This window comes from Podarcis muralis, chromosome 15 (genome assembly GCF_964188315.1).
Source record: "Podarcis muralis chromosome 15, rPodMur119.hap1.1, whole genome shotgun sequence".
NCBI classification, from domain to species: Eukaryota; Metazoa; Chordata; class Lepidosauria; order Squamata; family Lacertidae; genus Podarcis; species Podarcis muralis.
The window spans coordinates 34,009,801-34,033,229 of NC_135669.1; the positions used below are offsets into that span (position 1 = coordinate 34,009,801).

The 23,429-nt window shown below is 48.2% G+C and overlaps 1 protein-coding gene across 2 annotated transcripts; it reads right to left on the reverse strand.

Moving 5' to 3' along the window:
* Positions 1–363: 363 nt before the first annotated feature.
* Positions 364–10,173, reverse strand: RFC2 (replication factor C subunit 2). Of its 2 annotated transcripts, XM_028708440.2 has the most exons (11): positions 10,016–10,173; positions 8,829–8,898; positions 8,483–8,524; positions 7,358–7,464; positions 6,706–6,807; positions 5,222–5,322; positions 4,017–4,174; positions 2,861–2,926; positions 2,535–2,615; positions 2,175–2,288; positions 364–676 (listed from the first exon to the last, which is right to left on the reverse strand). In XM_028708440.2, the coding sequence occupies exons 1-11, from the start codon at positions 10,129–10,131 to the stop codon at positions 566–568; spliced, it is 1,068 nt and encodes a 355-aa protein (XP_028564273.1). In that variant the 5' UTR covers positions 10,132–10,173; the 3' UTR covers positions 364–565. The 2 variants fall into 2 exon arrangements, with proteins under 2 accessions (XP_028564273.1, XP_077775375.1); XM_077919249.1 differs by lacking the exon at positions 8,483–8,524.
* Positions 10,174–23,429: the final 13,256 nt, after the last annotated feature.

Consider the following 23,429-nt stretch of genomic DNA (forward strand, 5'->3'; position numbering starts at 1 on the left):
TATTATACTTGTATACCACCCTTCAGCCATAGATCTGAGCAGTACAGTGGTACCTCTGGTTACGTACTTAATTCGTTCCAGAGGTCTGTTCTTAACCTGAAACTGTTCTTAACCTGAAGACCACTTTAGCTAATGGGGCCTCCCGCTGCCGCTGTGCTGCGGGAGCACGATTCTGTTCTCATCCTGAAGCAAAGTTCTTAACCCGAGGTACTATTTCTGGGTTAGCGGAGTCTGTAACCTGAAGCATCTGTAACCTGAAGCGTATGTAACCTGAGGTACCACTGTACAGGTGAGGGAAAATTTTAAAAGGCATCTGCTTTTACTGATTGTGGTAATCTTATCAATACAGCGAAATGAGAGGTCTTCAGCTTTATATCAAACTTTATTTTGGTCTGAAGTGGTTAAAAAAAAAACATCCCTACAACTCACATGTGTTCACACAAACATTTTTGACAACTGTATCCAAATCACCAAGTGCAACTCCAAATGTCCACACCTCTTATACAAACAGGTTGGTTCACTTGCAGTTTCCCCTCCTCACAAGGTCCATCTCTCATCCATGGCTTCAGCTCGCTGTAGGAACCGCTGTCTTCTGACAAAGCCGGGCTAGCAGTCCTGCCATCTGCAAGAGCGAGTTGACTCCTTCCGCTATCTTCATGTGTGTATAGCCGATTTCCTAACCACACAAAAATACATTTAAGATCCAGCTAGTCTACCTTTTTTTCTCTGCTGAGAGAAAACGCAGAACTCTGAGACACATGCAAGGAACTATGGTTGAAAGAGCACCTCTGGGCTCACACATATCCTTAAACCAAGACCTCAAGATCAAGGGCCTTTTTTTTGCAGCTGGAAAAGGACACAGCTTCCTGAGAACCTCCACATTCATTAAGGGAAAAATAAAAAAAGGCTTTTAGCCCTCCTGGTGGAAAGATCTTACAAGAGTGTGAGGAAATGCCTGTGGACATCTCGGAAGCTGGGAGGGGAGGGAGGCAGTTTCGGTTTCCTGATTAACTTTTGTATCTCTGCACTAGGTAAAGGTAAAGGGACCCCTGACCACTAGGTCCAGTCATGGCCGACTCTGGGGTTGCGGCACTCATCTCACTTTATTGGCCAAGGGAGCCGGGGTACAGCTTCAGGGCCAGCATGACTAAGCCACTTCTGGCGAACCAGAGCAGTGCACGGAAACGCCATTTACCTTCCCACCTATTATCTACTTGCACTTTGACGTGCTTTCGAACTGCTAGGCTGGCAGGAGCAGGGACCGAGCAACGGGAGCTCATCCCGTCGCGGGGATTCGAACCGCCAACTTTCTGATCGGCAAGTCCTAGGCTCTGTGGTTTAACCCACGTCCCTGATGCCAAATAAGAGCATCTCGGTCAAGCTGCCCAATTTACTGTTTGTGATATAAATCTGAGACGTTCATTCCACTTATTTCAGAGAGGATTGCACTGAGTATCTGCATGGTCTGCTGCGGGGACAGACTTAGAGAAGCAAGTCTCTGCATGTGCATGTGTGATGAGGTTATCCCAGGTAAGAACGTGAGATGAGCCTGCTGGTTCAAGCCAATGGTCCTTCTCGACCAGCAGCCTGTTCTCAAAGTGGCCACCCAGATGCCTGTGGGAAACCCACAATCGGGACCCGAGATCAGCAGCACTCTCCCCACCAGCAATTCCTATTATCTGGTATTCAGAGGCATCCTGACAGCCTTATCTTCCATGAATTTGTCTTTTAAAGCCACCCATGGTGCTGTCCTCCACTGCCTCTTGGTAGCAGAAAATCCCATCATTTCACTATGTGCTGCATGAAGTACTTTCTTTTGTCTATACCAGTGTTTCCCAAACTTGGGTCTCCAGTTGTTTTGGACTACAGTTCCTATCATTCATGGCCACTGGTCTTGCTAGCTAGGAATTATGGGAGTTGTAGTCCAGAAACAGCTGGAGAGCAGGAAACACAGGTCTGTACTAAATCTTTCAATGTTCCAACGCTTCACAGGATGTCTGCAAGTTCTCCGGTGTTATGAACGAGGGAGAAAGCCTTCTTTGTCCACTATGCTCACACCTTCCATAATGTCGTGTGCAGAAATTGAGCCACGAACATGCAAGTGCTAAGCAGATTCCTCCCTCAATCACATGGCTGGACATCTCAATGCTATAGCTTACAGCGGCAGAACCAACCTTGATGAACTCCAGCTTCAAATACTCGGCCATCTGGTAGGTTTTACACACTCTGAAGATGTTGCCGATGATGTCTTCAGCAGAATAGCCAAGCCTCCACAAGTGGGAGAGGATCTGGAACAGGAAGGAGTACGAGTCAAGTTTTTAAAAAAATACATATCGCTAACATATTTTTTATCCTCATCTCTTAGTAGCAGGTTGATGATATAGATTAAAAGCAATATAATCAGCAAATGTGCAAAAACAGAAGTAGAGGCAGAATCTCAATCTCTCTCGACTGGCTCTGTGTCATGGCTGCCCAGAATACGATATATCCATAGGGTGGGGTGGCAAGAGCTTGAACGCTTCCCTTGAACTCACCTTGTATGCTTCATCAATATTGGCGCTGATGCAGTGGCCAATCATCTCCTTCACCAGCAAAGGGTGGGGCTCATCACACACCTGTGGAAAGAAGAATCCAGCTAGCCAACGGAGAGGTTCAATGACTTGAGAATAAACCAACCGGGCAAGAAGGCATTCCAAGCAAGCTTCTGAACTGCACAAGTCCCTCTGGCCCTGGAAAAGCCACAGGACCACCTATACCCGGTCCTCTCTTCTATGCAGGTCCTGAAAAATACAGGAGCCCCGCAGACTCTCCTTTGCATCTGGTCAGGCTAAAGAGAGAAGGAGAAAACGCTTTTGCTGACCTTGAACACGTTCTCACTGTTGACAAAGCCAAATCCAGAATGGGTAGACTGCAAGTTGTTCAGCGCCTGTTTTGAAAAGAGAGTTTTTAAAAAATGAACTTAAGTGATGGAGATCTTCCAAGTTATTCAGTACTCTTTGTCTGGCAGAACGAAAGGCTGGCGTGTTCCTGAAGTATATAAAGTTTGGCTCTCCTGAAAGCAAACTGCAGTTGTGTGCAGGGTCAAGCCAAGCAGACTTTTTCTTTTTTTCACAATACACCAGCTCTCTGCTCATGTGAGAGTTGGCCTGATGGACTCCCCTTCTTTATAGCATGGGTTTTTGGCCAGCAATGCCTTCTGGATCTTTCTGCAAAGATTTGGTTGCAAGTTCCACCCATGCTCCATTTGCTAATCAGAATGGGATAGCTGGATTGAAGTTGTGACCCTGTGCAAGAGCCATCCATTGCTCACGGAACATTGAAGTCCCAGTCCCTTGGCAGAAGCAGCCAGGGTCCACATACTGGTGGTAGGTGGGGCCAAAGTGTGTGTGTGTGTGCTCACATGCGCACACAGAGCTTGGCTTCCACTCTGTGTGCATGGAAATGCAGCAAGCTGCCAATGATAGAAGAGAGTGGGCTGACAAGGGAGCTAGCAAGGGTTGCTGCACTCCACGACTGGCTCACTGAACTTCCCTGTCTGCCAGCCTGCCTCTGGTCTCTCGTTCTCCTCGCCCTCCAAGAGATGCCAAAGGATGACAGGCAGAGAAAATGCAGAAGCTCAGGAAGCCACTTGTGGGGTGCAGCAGCTCGTGTGTCATCAGGGGGTGTGGCCTGAGAAGGACCTCTGCAGTTTGGATTCTGAGGCTTGGAGTTCCCCATTGCACCCCCCCACTTTAGAGTGGAGCTGACATAAAAGTCACAGAGGTTTAGATCAGTTGCTTTTTGGCAACAAGGAGTTCTCTCTGTGGTTTTGGCAACATCGCAAGCCCAGCTGCACTACCCTGTCTGCAGCGGAGACCACAAGCTCTCTGCAGAATGTCTGCTCCCCCCGGCTATGGCCGGAGCTAGGTTTCCTCGAACCGTGGGGCCTCGGAAACTGACAGCTGCAAAGCCACACTGCTTAGTTAATAACATGAAACAGAAAAGCTGTGGAAGGATGGTTTCGATTCCTTGCTCACCTGCCTCATGTCCCCCTGGGCCGTGAAGATAATGGCTTCTAGCCCATCGTCTGTATATTGCACGTTCTCCTTCTCGACAATTTTCATCAGCCTGGCAAGGATTTGAGCGTCCGTCAGCTTGGTGTAGCGGAGCACCGCACAGCGAGACTGGATGGGTTCTGGTGGGGTTCAGACAGAGGGAGAAAGGACAGGTGAGATCCTGCCTTTCAGGAGCCTAGGAAACTTCCTTAAAACAACCAGACTGCAGGTTCACCCACACCAGTGGTAGGGAACAGAATCTGGCCAGGAGACTCCATCCTTACCTGCCTACCCAGGCAGGTCAAGTTTAACAGGTGGGATGCAGCCAGCCACCTGTTGATCACCTGACATCACAATGCTGTTGGATGACCTGTTTTCTTTTGCCCACATGGCCTGAGATCAAAGTGCATGGGAAAAGGCTTTGCAGGAACCACTGGTCACAGTGGCACTTGTGCAGCGGCGTAACTAGCCGCTCAAGTGCCGGGTGCGGCGCATGCGTCCTGCAGCCGGGGGCAGGGTAAGCCTCCCATGGGGGTGGGACACACTGCGTGGAGCCTCTCCGTTGCCTCCCCCTCAGCTGTAGGCCGATTGAGGGAGAGGTGGAGGGCAGGTGCAAGTCCCACGTTGCTGTTTCAGGCAGCGGGGAGCCTGCAGGCACCCAAGCCACCATGTCACTCCCAGGAGAGATGCGTGGTTCGGGCACACTGCTGGCCCCGCGGTAAGTGCCGGTCCCCGTGGTGTGGCGCCCAGTGCCAGCCGTGTTTTGTTATGTTTGTTGACTGAACTAAAAAGTTTCGTGAGCCCAATTATTATTATTAATTATTATTTTAAAACTCATATTTTTGTCATTTTGTCACCCCCCCCCCCCCAGTGATGACACCTGGGTGGCCCGCACCCCCCCGTCCTCCGCCACTGTACTTATGAAGGCGAATTCCCAGCCCTATCCGCAGATCAGGTCAACATGATTATGCACATATAGCAGGTTAAGAGGGCCAAGGCAGAGAGTGTGTGTGGTTTGCCTAAGGTATCTGAGTGAGTTCACACCCAAGGTGAGATGTGAACTAACTTCCTGATTCTGTCTTAGCTTCTACACTATGAAGAGCTGCACAGAAGAGGGGAGGCAGCATGTGGTGTGAATTACTGAAAGAGATCTATGCCACCCACCCCAAGTGGCTGAAAGCTCTTACCTATGATTTTATCGGAAGCATTGCAAGCAAGAGCAAAGCGAGTTGTTTTGGAATAAATTTCCATCGTCCGTCTCAGGGCTTGCTGGGCTCCGTCTGTCATGCTAGTTGGGGATGTGGGGAGAAACGTAAGATAATTTTAGTCACGAAAGCTTGCCAAAATGTCTTAGTTTTGTAATTAATAATAATGGTGATAATAATAATAGATTACTTGAACCCCGCCCATCTGACTGGGTTTTCCTAGCCACTCTGGACAGCTTCCATTAGATTATAACAGAACACAGCGAAACATCAGACATTAAAAAGTTCCTGATACACCTTCAGATGTGTACGGAAAGTCATGTAATGGTTTAGCTCTTTGACATCTGATGGTAGAGTGTTCCATAGGGTGGGTGCCACTACCGGGAAGGCCCTCTGCCTAATTCCCTGTAACTTCACTTCTCGCAGGGAGGGAACCACCAGAAGGCCCTCAGAGCAGGATCTCAGTGTCTGGGCTGGATGGTGGGGGTGGGGACGCTCCTTCAGGTAAACAGGCCCGAGGCTGTTTAGGGCTTTAAAGGTCAGCACCAGCACTTTGAATTGTGCTTCGAAATGTACTAGGAGCCAATGTAGGTCTTTCAGAACTGGTGTTATATGGTCTTGGCAGCTGTTCCCAGTCACCAGTCTGGCAACTGTATTCTGGATTAATTGCAGTTTCTATCTACAGTATCTATCAGAGATTGTAGCAATGAAATTCAAATTGTTTATGCAACACAGGAGCTTCCCCTAAAATCTTTTCCTGTTCTCTTCTATGGTATAATCTTTCATTCCTCCAGACACCCAGCTCATAAACAATGCCTGTTCCCTGGCAGTAAGTCAGAATTTCAAGCCACTTACTATGTTCAGACCTCACCAGAAGTTTTGGGATTTCCCCTGGTTAGGGTCTCTCTCTCGTTTTGGAAACTCTGGGGTTCCCCAAGCCTGCTGATACCTCCCTCCTGTGTGCGGATCATGCCATATAAGCACTCTGAGAATGAGCTTGCCCTTAGGATATGGGATGTGAGATAATGACAAGTAAATAACCCTTTGAGCCTGCTGTTTGCTGCTACTGTTCCCCGCAATGCCTCTTGAACAGGGATGAAACCTCAACTAGAATATGTTGTGATGCTTCAGCAGAGTGCAAGTTGGTGCCAAGCAACACAACAGTGTGAGAAGGGGAGGAATGGCAGCATGGTTCTCTCAAGTTATTTCAGCACTGTGAGATAAGAGGCGTTGATCTTTCTCATGACTCGGAGAGGCAGGCAGCCCTTGAAACACAAGAGAACTTAGGCAAAGAGAGTCAAATGTGGTGCAGAGGTTTGGAACAGTTGTGGGCAATCTTTGGCCCTCCAGATGCCGCCGAAATACAACACCTGAACAGGCCTGCTCAGGCTGACGGGAGTCACAGTTCAGCAACATCTGAGTGCCAAAGGTTCCTCACACCTGGTTTAGAAGAAAGATTCGTGTACCTGTCAGCTTCGTCCAATATGATGATTTTATGCCGGCCTTTTGGAAGCGTCACCTTCTGCTGAGCAAACATCTTGATTTTGTTCCTCACAACATCAATGCCTCTGGAAGAAGAAGGTCCAATTGTTATTTAATTGTGGGTCACAGACAGCAAGTTTTATGGGTGAGAAAATATTTTCTTTAAAAAAAGAAATGAGAAAAAAGCCATCTCCTTTCAGTTTTTGGTGCAGAAAAGCTACGGCTCCAAAGAGATCAAGAGGGCACTGAGGGGGGGGGGGGAGAAATTCTGTTGCACAAGTCCGTGCACAACTGGAACAGTGGACGCAACCCTTAGATTTGTTTTCAACTAAGGAGGCCTGCCAAGGTGGACAAGGGCCCGAAAGCCTGCTGCGGGGTTTACTCAGAAATCCAAAAGACCTTTGGGCAAGGCTTTGAGGAAGCAGCAGTGTAGGGTGAAGGAGGGGAAATCATGTCAGAATTACACAAATACACACTGGACCAGAGCCTTAAAAAAACAAAAACAAAACCAACAGCACACAGAGATGATTGAGGACACAGAGACAGCACTTCCTCTGGAATCTGCCAACAACTTTGTGTTGCTTCATGGCAAAGCCAGGCATGACCCAATTCCCACTGGAATCCTTTTGGACTTGCCTGTCATTTGACGCATTCAGCTCCAGGACAGCTTCTTTCAACGCAGGCCCCAGGAGGGCACGTGCCAGACAGAGGATGCTGGTGGTTTTCCCAGTTCCTGGAGGACCCTTCCAACACAAGAAAGATTGCCCAAAGATTTAGCCAACTCTTTCTCTCTCTCTTTCTCTCTCACACACACTCATATTCAAAACCACCTGACCTTTAGGAAATACAAGATTTAAAACATTTGTATATCATCACCTTTCATATAAAGAAGTCCCCAGGTTGGTTTGCACATTTAAAATAAAATACAAAGATCACAATAAAAGAAGCCAGCTAATAAGGGTCAGTGGAGTATAAAAATGCTCCTGACGTGTAAAATACAGAGGCAAATACAATGCAGAGCACCTAAAAATTAGTAACATGCCCTGTGGAACAGCCTCCTATCAGATGTCAAGGAGATAAATAACTATACAACTTTTAGAAGACATCTGAAGGCAGCTCTGTATAGGGATGTTTTTAATGTCTGAAGTTTTATTGTGTTCTTATATCTGTTGGAAGCCTCCCAGAGTGGCTGGGGCAACCCAGTCAGATGGACAGGGTACAAATAATAAAGCTACAGTTATTAGCCTCCCCAGGGTGAGCATTCCATAATCTTCCACTGTCCCTTAGGTATCACAGGCTTCACCTCCAGCAGAAAGAAGGGCATCAACAGATTATCTTAAAATTATGATGATGATTAACAGGTAATCTAAGCATACAGGGGGTTTCCCATCAGAGATGAGAACAGAATGCAAGATACTGATAGGTAGTCCAATACTGTCCACAGAGGGCATTCTGATTATCTGCTGCTTTAGAGAGAACTCCCACCCCACTCTTGGATGCAACACCAACCCTGTCTTCATTGCAGCTGTTTTTGTAACTGCCAGTGGCCTTCACCCAACTAACTTCTATTCGGAGTAAACCTATTGCAATTAATGAGCCTAAGTTAGCCATGTCCATTAATTTCAATGAGTCTACTCTGGGTGTGACCCATGTTGGATAGTCCGTAATGACTCTATTTTTAAGCCTTCCTCGGGTCTGAGATTAAATCTTCAATTGGGAAGATCTGCAAGAAGGCATTCCATTGATCTGATTGATACTCACTGCGATAATAATATTTGGGACATTTCCTTCCCTCGCAAAGACCTGGGGAGGGAGAGAGAGAAAAGAGGATGACTAGGTAACTGGGAAATAGATAAAAATGGATATGTAATGAATGATGGGCCATTGGCCTGATCTAGCAAGTCTTATGTTCTTAAACAACTTAATTGCTGGAGTAGGGGTGTTCCCTTGTCTGCCAGCACCCAGCAGGTTGGGGGGGGGCAGGAAGCAAAACCTCTGTAGGCTTTGGGGGGTTTATTTACAAGACAGACTTAAACTACACTCCTGAGTAAGCTCACTCACAGAAACTCAAAAGTAGGGTCTTTGTTACAGCAAAGCTGTCTCATACCTCCAGTCTGCTGACGGTGTCTTCATTCCCAACAATTTCAGACAGCTTTACAGGTCTGTATTTTTCAACCCTGTGTCAAAAAATTTCAGTTACAGCTAGGTAGCCGTGTTGGTCTGCCATAGTCAAAACAAAAAAAATTCCTTCCAGTAGCACCTTAAAGACCAACTAAGTTAGTTCTTGGTATGAGCTTTCGTGTGCATGCACACTTCTTCAGATACCAAGTATCTGAAGAAGTGTGCATGCACACGAAAGCTCATACCAAGAACTAACTTAGTTGGTCTTTAAGGTGCTACTGGAAGGATTTTTTTTTTGTTTCAAAAAATTTCATGAGTCACATTAAGCCTCTCCCTCATATAAAAAACCAGAAGAAAACAAACCCAACTGAGGAGTAAGTCTCAAAGTGAAGGCTTAGTGAAGATTTCTTAAAAGGGGAAATTCAGCTTAGTATGAATTAAAGCACGGGCATCAGTTGTTTGGATAGCAATGACTATGGCCTGGTGCATGCCATAGCTTTCCTGGAAGCCTTTCGAGCATGGCATGCAAGCATACACCTGCAAAAGCGCAAGCACGTTCCTTTGCCTCCATGCGCATTGACAACGCTACAAATCCCTTCTCCATCGCACAAGGGGCTTCCTCCCTCTCCCCCAGTTTCTGAGCAGGGTGCACATTCATGTGTGAAGCAGTTTGGAGAAGTTACCCCATGCCAGGGCACCCCAAAAACTTTAGTTGAGATCCCTGCACTGCAAGGGGTTGGACTAGATGAGCCTGGGGTCCCTTCCTTCCAACTCTATGAACTTTATACCTGCCCCCCAAAAAACCTATAATTCTAACCCCCTCTCAGCAACGCTGCTCCAACCAGTTATATGCTCCCCGACCAACACACTCTGGCCACCCCAAAACGATACCCCTCCAGCTACTTGCATGCCAAATATATGCCCCCCAAGAGCTAAATATATGTGCTCCCCCAAAACAAGCCTTACAGCCCCCAAACGATGGTCCCTGACTCCCTCCAATCAATCAATCTTTATGTCCCCCAGGTAATATCCTTCTAAAAAGCTTTATGTTCTTCTGTTTGAACTCCCCCCGCCCCGGACAATGCTGCTCCCCTCCAGCTGCCATTATTACATTATTATGGGGCTCCCTGCAACTCTCTTTTTTTGGGGGGGGGTCTCATTTCTCTATCTCACCAGGGCAATTCATAAGTGCTGCTCCCCGCGGAGGAAGAGGCGGCGGCGCCTCCCCGCGGCTTCTCCTCTTGCAGAGGCTTCTCAGGCCCGGCCACCTCCATGGCAACCGCCGCCATGTTCGCTTCCCGCCGAAAAGCCCACTGGCCCCGCCCCCTGTTCCCGCGGCAGAGCACGGGCCTGGCGCCATCTTGGCTGCGGGCAGATGAAGGAACGGGGCCGGGCGTACCTCAACGGTTGACGCCTGCGCGGCGCTTCCGCCCTCACTGGGGCGGGGCCTGTGCTTCCCTGCCGCCGCATTGGCTGATGTCGGAGATGCCCATTTTGCGATTGGTTTCCCCACCAATCTCCTTCTCTTCTTGACTTTTTAACGAGGTGCACGGCAGGCAGAAATGCGGCAGGGAGAGCTCTCCCGCTCATGCCATCTTCATGTTGTTGAAGGAACTGCATCGCGCTAGGTGCGCGATTTTTATACCTGCCGAACTGGAAATAAGGCGTGTTGACACCGCAATACGATGCACCCAGAAATAAGTCTGGTTGAGTTTGCATCCCTTTTACCCCCAGGTCAGTGTGTATTAGGATCGTGGCCTTACAGTGCAATTCTTAATTGGAAGGAGTTCCATGGGACTTAACTCACAGGTAAACGTGCGTGCATGATTTGCTCAGCAGATTTTTAACACACCTTTCAAGGGACACTGCTCTCACAAGTCTCTAAGACATGAAAACAGCTATTGCAAAATACACGAAACAGAAGCGATTAATTGTCCCTGCCGCAAGTCACAGCCAGTGACACATAGCTGGGGTGGAAGGGGCGGAATTCCCAAGGTGTGGGGCCACCACCGAGAAAGTCCTGTCCCTCATATGTCCTAACCTACAGGCTCCCACTGGCAGGCCAGAGAGCAAGGTCTCTGATGTTAAAGCCTCAGAAGGCTCATAACCCACATAGGTGTTCCTTCTGATAACGTCATCCCAAACCCTTCTGGTCTTTAAAGGCCAAAACCAGCTGTAGTAACAGACTGGATATGATGCAAATTAGGTATTGCATGGTCTGAGTGTCTTGCTGCCACTTTCTGCATCTGTTGCAGTTTCTGGGCTGTTTTCCAAGGTAGCCCCACATTACAGTAATCTAACATGGACGCAAACAAGTCATTGAGTATCACTGTGGCTCGATCAGCTTTCTCTAGATAGCACTCCATCTGCTGAAACAGGTAATAGTATATAGCAGGTGTAGGGAACTTTTGGCTCTGCAGGGGGTTGCTGACCGCCCCCCACAAGCATGCAGAATGGCCAGGTATTATGGGAGTTGCAGTTCAGCAATATTCTGGACGTGGGTCGCTCTGTGGGTAAAAGATGGCCAGGTATTATGGGAGTTGCAGTTCAGCAATATTCTGGACGTGGGTCGCTCTGTGGGTAAAAGCCCCAGCGCCTAGGGCTTGCCGATCGAAAGGTCCGCGGTTCGAATCCCCGCGGTGGGGTGCGCTCCCGTTGCTCGGTCCCAGCGCCTGCCAACCTAGCAGTTCGAAAGCACCCCTGGGTGCAAGTGGATAAATAGGGACCACTTACTGGCGGGAAGGTAAACAGCGTTTCCGTGTGCTGCGCTGGCTCGCCAGATGCAGCTTTGTCATGCTGGCCACGTGACCCGGAAGTGTCTCCGGACAGCGCTGGCCCTCGGCCTCTTGAGTGAGATGGGCGCACAACCCTAGAGTCTGTCAAGACTGGCCCGTACCGGCAGGGGTACCTTTACCTTTACCTTTAATATTCTGGAACGCCAAAATCTCCCCACCCCTGGTTTATAGGATTGCTGCTTAGTGAAACGTGCTCCCTCCCACCTGCTGCTGAAACATCCCTGAATTAATTGTCTACATGCCCTTATAAAAGGCATTCCAAGAAGGGGTTGGCGTTGGCACAGGTCTGCCAAATGGAAACTGTCTTCTTAAATGTACAAGCATTTCCCCTCCCAACCCCAAATACCTTACCTCATCAGCCGCTCTTGTGCCAAGCCTCCAAACTGCTTGTAGAAACAGAGAGGAGCTTTCTGCACTGCAGTTGCTGGAATCAAAATGCTTAAAATAACTCTGAAGTGCTGCTAGGTGCACACTTGTGGATTTAAGCTAAGGAGCCTGGACGGGAGCTCTGAAACTCCCATAGCGCCTAAATGAGGTCATATCATTCTGGTCGCTCACCTGCGCTTTCATAGAATCATAGAATTGTAGTCCAACCCCCTGGAATGCTGGAATATTAGCTCTAAAGGAGGCCCTTCTCTATGTGCCCTTCCCAAGGGAGGTGCGGAGGGTGGGCCTTCTCAGTGGTGGCTCCCTGCTTATGACAAGGAAAGCCCTTTCTCCTACAGTTGAGTGGTGCACCTCTGATAATCGAAGCCCCTGGAGAAGGGCCCCAACAACAGATGTTGTAACACAGGTACGGGAAGATGCTTGCTCAGGTATTTGGGTCCCAAGCCTTTTAGGCAGCTGTGGGGAATCCTTGTCCCTCCAGATGTTGCTGATCTATAACCTCCATCACCCTTGGCTGTTGGCCATGCTTGCCGGGGCTGATGGGAGTTGTAGTACAGCAGCACCTGGCAGTCCATAAGTTTCCTCCTGCCTTCTTTAAAGGCAAGGGCCAACACGGTTGATGCCAAAGACATGATCCAGCCATTTCTCATGCAGCAATGGCAAGTGGGGAGCAATTGAGGAGAGGAGCTGCATTTTTCTGGAAAAAATTATGCAGCACATTCAGACCTTGCAAAATCAGGAAAAGGTCATAGTTCTGTGTTGGAGTGTCTGTGTTGCTTGCAGAAGATCCCTGGAGGTTGGACTAGATGGTTCCCGTGGTCCCTTCCAACTCTACAGTTCTATGATCCTAATTCCCAACATTTCCAGCTAGGGCTGGGAGAGAACCCTACCAAGTTTGTGGGCAAGTTGTCGGTCTGTGTGGCTAATACTAAGCTAGATAAACTACATTCCCGTGTTCATAAAATGGGATGCCGCTGGTGGCAGACTCTCTGCCTTGAAGGAAGAGGAGCATGAGTAACAAATATGCATTCATTGTGCTATACAGTAGTACCTCGGGTTAAGTACTTAATTCGTTCCGGAGGTCCGTTCTTAACCTGAAATTGTTCTTAACCTGAAGCACCACTATAGCTAATGGGGCCTCCTGCTGCTGCTGCTGCTGCTGCTGCCGTGCCGCCGGAGCATGATTTCTGCTCTTATCCTGAAGCAAAGTTCTTAACCTGAAGCACTATTTCTGGGTTAGCGGAGTCTGTAACCTGAAGCATATGTAACCTGAAGCGCATGTAACCCGAGGTACCACTGTAAATGGCTGGTGCAGAAACGCCGTCATAAAACCCTGTTGTGTGCATTTGCAACACTGAGCAGCAGAGGGAGCCTGTACTTCTGGGATGATCAGAAACTCATCTGTGGAGGGGGGGAAAACGGCCACTTTGCAAGGTCAAAATCTTCTTTTGTCTCCGAGAAATTGGCACCCAGTTTTGGCTCGGACCAGAGTTACGCAGTGGCATTACTCAGCCATGAGTAATAAGGAGAGTCAGCCAAAATTATACTGAAATTTGCTGCAATGTGTTTATGTATTATTATTTTTTAAGCAGTCCCTGTTCGGTATCCCACTTTGCAGACTGACGGAAGCCCACTCCCTTAATTTGTGCCTAATGTGGGATTTGAACTCGTCTCCAAGGTCTGCTGTTTAAATAACTGCACATAAAGAAAATCTATTCTGTTACAAAGTTTCGTGCTACATAAGAGGTTCCGAGTAAACATTAGGAAGACCTTCCTGATAGTAAGAGCTGTTCGACAGTAGAATGGACCTTCCTTCCGTGAAGGTTTTCCAACAGAGGTTTGGTCCTTTCCAACTCTACAATTCTACGATTCTATATTTCAGTATTCTGTATGTTGCATTTCAATATATAGATAGATATATCTGAATCGGGGCTGCCTCTTATGGGGAAGGCGAGTTTAACTTTCCCCTACTGGTCATAATTCCTAAGACAAACATGTCCTCCTAATGGTGCAGCAATATAACTGGTAGCACATTTGGAAAGCTAAGCAGGGTCCGGTGTAGTTTCAGATTGGATGGGGGACCGTGTTGAGATTCCTGCATTGCAGGGGGTTGGATTGGATGACCCTGGGGGTCCCTTCCAACTCTACAATTCTATGATTTGGCCAGATCAAGTGATATACACCCTGCCACTCCTATTTGCACCGGGAGAAAAGCTTCTCTTGGCACTAATGGGAATCATCAACCAGGTAACCTGCTTTGCAATATTTCACCAACCTAGTGCTCTCCAAATGCTTTGAACTGCAACTCCCCACATTGGCTGGGGCTGAGATGGGAGTTGTAGTTCAGTACATCTGGTGGGCACCTGTGCAAAGAAGGCTGTCCTGTGCAATACTGCTGAATATGCTCTTCGGCGGGATTGGCTAAATCTGTGGCTCTCCAGATTTTGCACTCCAACCCCCATCAAACTCGGCCAGCACGTCCAGTGAGAAAACATGGATCGGAGTGGTTGTTCAGAAAATATCTGGAGAGCCACAAGATTGCCACTCCTGCTCTAACAACTACTTAGCCTAACAGGTAATCTAAACCTCTTCTGGTGCCTTTCAGGGGTCAGCAAAGATGAGAGGACGACAATGAAATAGCATGAAACTCTTGCTCCCAGAGTCATGGGTTTGAACCCCATGTTGGGCAAAAGATTCCTGCATTGCAGGAGGTTCAACTAGGTTGACCCTTGTGGTCCCTGCCAACTCTACAATTCTATGACTCTCCGCTGTGAGGTGTGTCGGGATTCAAGCCCTCCTCTCATGAGAAGCTGGCAGCAGTCACAGGCACCCGGCTTGAGTTCCCTGTTGACCTTCCTGGCTGCATTCCCCAGCAGACGCAGGCAAGGTCTCGATCGGCGATTCTTATCAAACATGAGAAGAACACACCGCTCTTTCCTGCCTCCCCAGGCAGGGGAAAGAGATAGACAGAAACGTATTTACATGCTTTTATTTCTGTCTTTGCAGCATTACAGAAAACATGACTGCACTCATCAAATTCCAGCAGTCAACTCACAAACTCCTCCTGTACTTCCTGTACAGCTCATATTACACTCTGAGGTAATTCCGGTGCTGTGCACTGTGAAATGACTGCCCCTTTGTTCCCACAGCAGTTCCAACATTCCCATCATGTTTACATTCCAAGCTAGGACTTTGCAGCAGCATTGCTTCATTATCGTAACAAGGTGGACCTGGAGAGCTGTGCCAAACTTCTAGGTTTTGATAGAGAGCTCAACTCCAAGAAGGAAGCTATCCTGTCTCCTACAACCATCTCCTTCCTATTGCTGGGCCAGCCTCCAAAGGGATCTCTTGCTTCTCATCCAGCCTCTCTGACCCACCCTTGGTTTTCTGGATGTGGGCCAGGGGTGACTCCAGTGCGCCTAAGAAATATTTACTTCCTGGACCTTCAGATCCTCCTCCTCCTCCTCCACCACCCCCCACCAGCCCTGCTTTGCTGTTGATGAATTTGGTATGAGCTGCTTTCATGGAGCCATGAAAGGAGGGAACTGTTGCCAACTGCTGTAGCCTAGAAGCTCATATTGTTTCGGTTGCTCAGACCTCCTGCTCCAAAAGCAGAAATCTCTCTCTTGTAATATGGGGTTGCATCCTCCTAAGTACTAATAATAATGATGATGATGATGAATTATTACTTGTTCCCTGCCCGTCTGACTGAGTTGCCCCAGCCACTCAGTTGGACTACAGCTCAAGTTGGACTACAGTTCCCTTCACCACTGACCATTGGCTGTTCTGGCTGGAGGCTGATGGGAGTCCAACAATACAGTGGTACCTCGCAAGACGAATGCCTCGCAAGACGAAAAACTCGCAAGACGAAAGGGTTTTTGGTTTTTTGAGCTGCTTCGCAAGACGATTTTCCCTATGGGCTTGCTTCGCAAGACGGAAACGTCTTGCAAGTTTGTTTCCTTTTTCTTAAAACCGTTAATACAGTTGCGACTTGACTTTGAGGAGCAACTCATAGCACGCGGTGTGGTAACCTTTTTTGAGGTTTTTGAAGACTTTGGTGATTTTTGAAGCTTTTCCAAAACTTTTCCGAAACCGTGCTTCGCAAGACGAAAAAATCGCAAGACAAAAAAACTTGCGGAACGAATTAATTTCGTCTTGCGAGGCACCACTGTATCTCCAGGGCCACAGGTTCCGCCTCCATGCAAATATAGCCTGTAACAGAACGATGCCTTCAGCAGTGAGTGCCTAGTTCCCTGAGGGTCTTAACTTGGGATTTTTGTTATGATGGGTGGGTGACTTGCAAGCTTTTGTCCCTATTCTTGTACATGAAGTTAAATGTTAGGTGCTTTGATGTGCCTTTGCGCAATTCTTACCCCGGCTAAACTTCCAACCCCCTGCCAATTTTTCTGAATTGCATTTAATCCGCCTGAAGACGACAACAAGAAACTGCTGCAATTTCGTCCACGGCCAAAATCTTCCGAAGCAATTTCGGCTTCCTCAACGTAGCTTTCTAATCTGATCCCCGTCCATATGGCTCACATTAAACCTGACCATGATGAATAGAATAGAATAGAATAGAATAGATTCTTTATTGTCATTACACAAGTGCAACATTGCACAAGTGCAACGAAATTGGATGCCATCCCTTAAAAACAACAAAAGCAAAACAACAACAACAACCAAACAAACCACATTCCAGCCACACCCACACCAACACCCATCAAACTCCCAGGTCACACTATCGAGTTGCAGCATTCAAAAAGGCCACAGCTCTTGGATAGAAACTGTTTTTCAGTCTATTTGTCCTTGACTTGATGTTTCTATATCTCCTGCCAGAAGGCAGTAGTGCAAACAGACTGTGTCCCGGGTGAGATGAATCCTGCAGGATGTTGTTTGCTTTCCTAAGACAACGGGAACCGTACAGTTCTTCCAAAGATGGGAGAGGATGACCAATAATCCTTTGGGCTGTGGTTATGACCTTCTGGAGCACCTTCCTCTCCCTAGCTGTACAACTGGAGAACCAAGCACAAATACAGTATGTAAGAATGCTCTCTATGGAGCCTCGGTAGAAGGACACCAGCAGTCTCTCACTCAGATTGTTCTTCTTCAAAAGTCTGAGGAAATAAATTCTCTGCTGGGCCTTCTTCACCAGAGCAGTGGTATTTGCGCTCCAAGTCATGCCCTGATCGATAGTTACTCCCAAAAACCTGAATTCCGCCACCCTCTCCACCCGTTCCCCGTTGATATACAAGGGCTGAATGTCCGCCTTTTTTTCCCTGTAATCCACCACCAATTCCTTGGTCTTAGCCGTATTAAGAGCCAGATTGTTCTCTCCACACCAAACACAGAGCCGCTCCACCTCGTCCCGATAGGCGGACTCATCCCCTCCTGAAATGAGCCCTACCACCGTAGTGTCATCAGCAAACTTGATGATTTTGTTGCTGGAATAGATGGCTGTACAGTCATACGTATAGAGAGCATAGAGCAGGGGACTCAACACACAACCCTGTGGTGAGCCGGTGTTAAGGCTAAGGGCTGTGGACATATGTGACCCTACTCTAACCCTCTGAGAACGTTCTGACAAAAAATCCAAAACCCAGAGACAGGTGGAGTTGGAGAGTCCAATCGCCTCTAGCTTGGACACCAGTCTATGGGGGAGGATAGTGTTAAAAGCAGAGCTAAAATCCACAAACAGCAGCCTCACATAACTCCCCGGCTGCTCCAGATGGGACAGAGCAGCATGGAGAGTGGTGGTGATAGCGTCTTCTGTGGATCTATTTGCCCTGTATGCAAACTGGTAGTTGTCAAAAGTTGATGGAAGACAGGAAATAATGTGACGGCGCACCAGTTTCTCAAAACACTTCATGATGATTGGAGTCAGTGCAACTGGTCTGTAGTCATTCAAACTACTGATTGTGGATTTTTTAGGCAGAGGGACAATAGTTGACGACTTCAGGCAGGGTGGGACAATAGACTGGTTTAAGGACTTATTGAAGATCTTAGTAAAGACCCTCGCCAGCTGATCCGCACAGCCCTTCAACACCTTTCCAGTGATGCCATCAGGTCCAGCCGCCTTCCTCGGATTCGCCATCCTCAATACCTGTCTCACCTCATGCTCCTCTACCGTGAATGAGGGGCCCCTATGGGCTGGTGGCTGTAATACCGGCGTCTCAGGTGGCTCCCTCTCGAAGCGAGCAAAGAAGAGGTTAAGCTCCTCCGCCAGCAAAGGGTCACCGTCGACAGCACCAAGGTTAGGTTTGTAGTTGGTAAAATGAGAAAACTGAGAACGATAAACCGCCCAATGAAAACGGAAAACGCTGTGAATGAAACGAGGTGAGACAAGCAGCAAACAAAACGTTGACATGTGGGAGTGCTTCTGTTCAGATTGCAGTCACTCTATTCTACCTCCCCAATTCTACCTGGTTTTCCTCCCCCTGCCAAAAAAAGGGCATTCAAGAGCCACTGGGCATGCTCAGTGCTTCCTGGGATATATTTTTTTGGAGGGGGTGTCTCCCCCATGGCAAATTTTGTTTTCAGCTTCTGCAACCCTGGGGGGTTCACAGCGGCGTAGCGTGGGTTGCCAGCACCCGGGGCAAGGCAAGTAATTTGCACCCCCTAACCCCTAACCTGCCGCTGCTGCCAGCTTCTTCTTGCTGCTGCCTAGGCTGGGGTATTTACGGTAAGGTAGCCACGGCGGCGGTGGCGGGTCCGTGTCAGGTGATCTGAGGCGAGTTGCCGCTGGCGCTGCCGCCCAAACGACGCCGCTTGCCCAGAGGAGGAGGAGGGCAGAGAGGCGAGGAAAATGCAACATGGCCCAGCAGCTGCAGCAGCAGCAGCGGCGGGGCTGTGAGGAGGGGCTGCCTGGCGCGCCCTCCACGGCCCTGACGTGCAGGGACCGCAGCGAGCGCTGAGAGCCGCTGCCAGCTCATCGGTTCCGCGAGACATGGGGCTCTGCTACAGCCTGCGCCCGAGGCTCTTCGGTGCCTCCGGAGGCGGCGAGCGCGCCCCCCCAGATGTTGCGCCCGGTGCGGCCGGCCCCCCTGCACCCCCCACGCTACGCCACTGGGGGTTCACTGCCAATATCTCTCTAGTCCTCTGGAGCCTTGCCTCTGCTCTTGCCCATCCCTCTATTACAGTTTAGACCAATTTCTCCCAGTCTGATGCCCTCCAGATGTGGTTGCAGTCCAGCGCCCATCAGCATGGTCAATGAATTGGGGATAATGAGAGATTTATTGATTGATCAATTGCATTTACAGTGGTACCTCTGGTTAAGTACTTAATTCGTTCCAGAGGTCCGTTTTTAACCTGAAACTGTTCTTAACCTGAAGCACCACTTTAGCTAATGGGACCTGCTGCTGCCGCTGGAGCACGATTTCTGTTCTCATCATGAATCAAAGTCTTTAACCCAAGGTACTATTTCTGGGTTAGTGGAGTGTGTAACCTGAAGCGCATGTAACCTGAAGCGTATGTAACCCGAGGTACCACTGTATATCCCACCTTTTTTCTCTTGGGAGCTGAAGGCAGCGTTAGAAACTCACATATATTAGCAAATCACAAAATGACACCTTATTACCTGGGTTAAGGTCGCCGCAATTGAATGTCTAGGTGCCTTTTTTAAAACAATGAAATTTATTATTATTATTATTATTCATTTCATTTCTATATCGCTTTATATCTTAAAGAAAAAACATCTCAGAGCAGTTTGCAACACATTAACACATCAAATGAAACAATAAAACAAATTCAAGCTTCAAGGAAAATATTTCAGACTGGGTGAACTTGGGAGTCAGCCACAGCCTCTTAACCTACCTCACAGGGTCATCATAAGGATTAACTGAGGAGGGGGGGCTGAACCATGTACTCCAGGCATAGGCAAACTCGGCCCTCCAGATGTTATGGGACTACAACTCCCATCATCCCTAGCTAAGAGGAGCAGTGGTGAGGGATGATGGGAATTGTAGTCTCAAAACATCTGGAGAGCCGAGTTTGCCTATGCCTGGTGTACTCTTGGGAGAAAAAGGTGGGAAATAAGCCCTTCTGCTTACCTGCTTTAAAAAGTCTGAGGAGCCAGCCAGATGGAGAAGTCAGTTGCCAACCTGGCATTCAGAGTTCTCCACATGGTCGCAATTGGACCCGCACCAGAAGCAAAACGCACCTGGCTAATTTCTAACACTGGATCAAGGTGACGTATGCGTGGTTCTCCCCATCCTCATTTACGTAATTCCCACAACCAGTGCTCCCCCCCAAAAAAAAAATGTTTAGGGGTGCTCTCATTTTGACTCAAGAAAATCCCCATTTTATAGTTCAAATTGGGGAAAATAAATACAGTATAGTGGTGCCTTGCAAGACGAAAAGAATCCGTTCCGCGAGTCTCTTCGTCTTGCGGTTTTTCCGTCTTGCGAAGCAAGCCCATTAGCGGCTTAGCGCTATTAGCGGCTTAGCGGGCTTAGCGGATCAGCTGTTAAGCGGCTTAGCGGCTTGGGAAAAAAGGGGGGGGGACATTTTTGTCTTGCGAAGCAAGCCCATAGGAAATTCATTTTGCGAAGCACCTCCAAAACGGAAAACCCTTTCGTCTAGCGGGTTTTCCATCTTGCGAGGCATTCGTCTTGCGGGGCACCACTGTAAGTGGTTCTCCCCATCCTCATTTAATTCCCACAAGAGCCCTGTGAGGTGGGTGGCTGGCCCAAGGTCACCCAGTGAGCTTCATGGCTGAGTGGGGATTTGAACTCTGGTCTCCCAGGTCCTAGCGCAATTCTCTAACCACCACTCCACACTACCAGCATTTTCTGGAGGACTTGAGGAAGGCTGCTTCATAGCAGAGGTGGGTATATTTTTCTGTGGGATTTACTGTGATGCTTGCCTAGGGCTCACAGTGTTGTCTTTTCAGTGTTGGGCAAAGACCTATTTATTTTCCTCACAGAGGTCTAACAAGCAATCCCCTCTTCCCTCTGGGAATTGTAGCTCTGTGAGGGGGATAGGGGCCTTCAAACAACTCTCAGCACCAAGCAACAAAGGGCAGCCCCCAGGATTCTTGGGGGGGAGACATGACTGTTTAAAGTGGTACAAAACTACTTCAGATATACAGTGCAGGTGGGACACAATCGGGGGAATGTACAAGCAAGAGAGTCCAGGGACACCAGGTACTATACCAGGTCCAGGTCCAAGAAGCACAATCAGGTCATGCACAGGTCAAGTTCCCACAATGCAAGGCCAATACAGTGGTACCTTGCAAGACGAATGCCTTGCAAGACAAAAAACTCGCAAGACGAAAGGGTTTTTTGTTTTTTGAGCTGCTTCGCAAGACGATTTTCCCTATGGGCTTGCTTCGCAAGACAGAAACGTCTTGCAAGTTTGTTTCCTTTTTCTTAACACCGTTAATACAGTTGCGACTTGACTTCGAGGAGCAACTCATAGAACATGGTGTGGTAGCCTTTTTTGAGGTTTTTGAAGCTTTTTGAGGTTTTTGAAGCTTTTCCAAAACTTTCCCGACACCGTGCTTCGCAAGACGGAAAAGAATCGCAAGACGACAAAACTTGTGGAACGAATTAATTTCGTCTTGCGAGGCACCACTGTACAGTGGTACCTAGGGTTACATACGCTTCAGGTTACACACTCCGCTAACCCAGAAATAGTGCTTCAGGTTGAGAACTTTGCTTCAGGGTAAGAACAGAAATCGTGCTCTGGTGGCGCGGCGGCAGCAGGAGGCCCCATTAGCTAAAGTGGTGCTTCAGGTTAAGAACAGTTTCAGGTTAAGACAGACCTCCGGAATGAATTAAGTACTTAACCCGAGATACCACTGTATATTGGAGGGGAAGCCCAGATATGGAAGGTTGGGCAGAGGTCAAACAGGCAAAGCAGTGATAGCACCCTGGATAGCTCCAAGTAGCGCCTTTACTGTACTTAGATATGGCAGGCTTCTGGTGGTGCAGAGGGCAGGGCCCGAAACAGTGGATTCAAATTACAAGAAAGGATATTTGGATTGTAAGATCTGTTTTAGAGTGGAACAGGCTAACTTGGAAGGTGGTGGACTTTCCTTCACTGGAAAGTGAGGCTGTGTGGCCATCTGCCATGGGTGCTTTAGCTGAGATTCCTGCATTGCATGGGGTTCGGCTGGATGACTCATGGGGTCCCTTCCAGCTCTACAATTCTATGAATGCAAATCCAGCAACCATTCCACTCAGACTGAGGCTTAAATAGCCCTGCGACTTCCTCTGTGCTGATGGAGGGCACCTGGTTGTGAAAAGCCCGGTTTGTGTCATATTAAACTTCATTCGGCTTTAAAACACAAGGCATCCCCCTCTGGCTAGTCTTTAGAGAGGACTCTGTTTAGAGCTGCCTGCTGATTTAAAGATTCCCGCCCCCCCCCCCTTGATTAACTTCGAACCTTTTAAATGATCCATCTGTGAAATGCAACATAAACTCGCGTATCACCAAGATGATAGCGCTGGTGCCCTTTTGAAGACGTTGAAGGCCGCAAGATACTCATCTCACAAAAGAAATGGAATGATTGTTTTAAATATACATTAAAGGTCACTACATTCTTCTTGCAGGGGAAGCCGGGTGGTAGTAGTATGGTTTGTTGTGGAATAAGGTCACAGACATGACCTCAGGGCTTCTTGAGTATTTTGTGGGATTTGAGCAAATACTGGCCTCCTTCCGGCAACTTCTGCAGCCAAGCTGGTGCCAAATGTATTATTCTGCTTTCCTTTGGACTACATCAGTGATGCTGAGGGGAGGGTCTTTTCACCTGGGCAGCCCAGGCCCTCCATACACACTACCCAGGTTTGCGCCCCAGAGAGGTCACTTCAGTGCTGCAAACACAGGTTTACAATCATCATCATCATCCCCTGCCCACATCACTGGGTTTCCCCATCCACTTAAAGTGAACTGAAGTGCTCTGTCACTCCGGAGCGGGATTTCCCAAACTTCGGTCTCCAGCTGTTTTTAGACTACAATTCCCATCACCTCTGACCACTGGTCCTTGGATGATGGGAGTTGTAGTCCAAAAAACAGCTGGAGACCCAAGATCGGCAAGCCCTTGCTCTACAGCTTTTAAGAAAACACACAGAGAGTTTGCTGTTTGGAAAGTGACAGTGAAAGGCACAAGTGTGAGATGAACAAATGATTAATGGGAATTACCATATTTTTAACTCTATAAGACGCACCAGACCACAAGATGCACCTAGTTTTTGGAGGAGGAAAACAAGAAAATAAATATTCTGAAGCTCAGAAGCCAGAACAGCAAGAGGGATCGCTGCGCAGTGAAAGCAGCAATCCCTCTTGCTGTTCTGGCTTCTGGGATAGCTACGCAGCCTGCACACACAGCCTGCATTCGCTCCATAAGACGCACACACATTGCTCTATAAGTGAGTCTTATAGAGCAAAAAATATGGTAATCTAAAAAC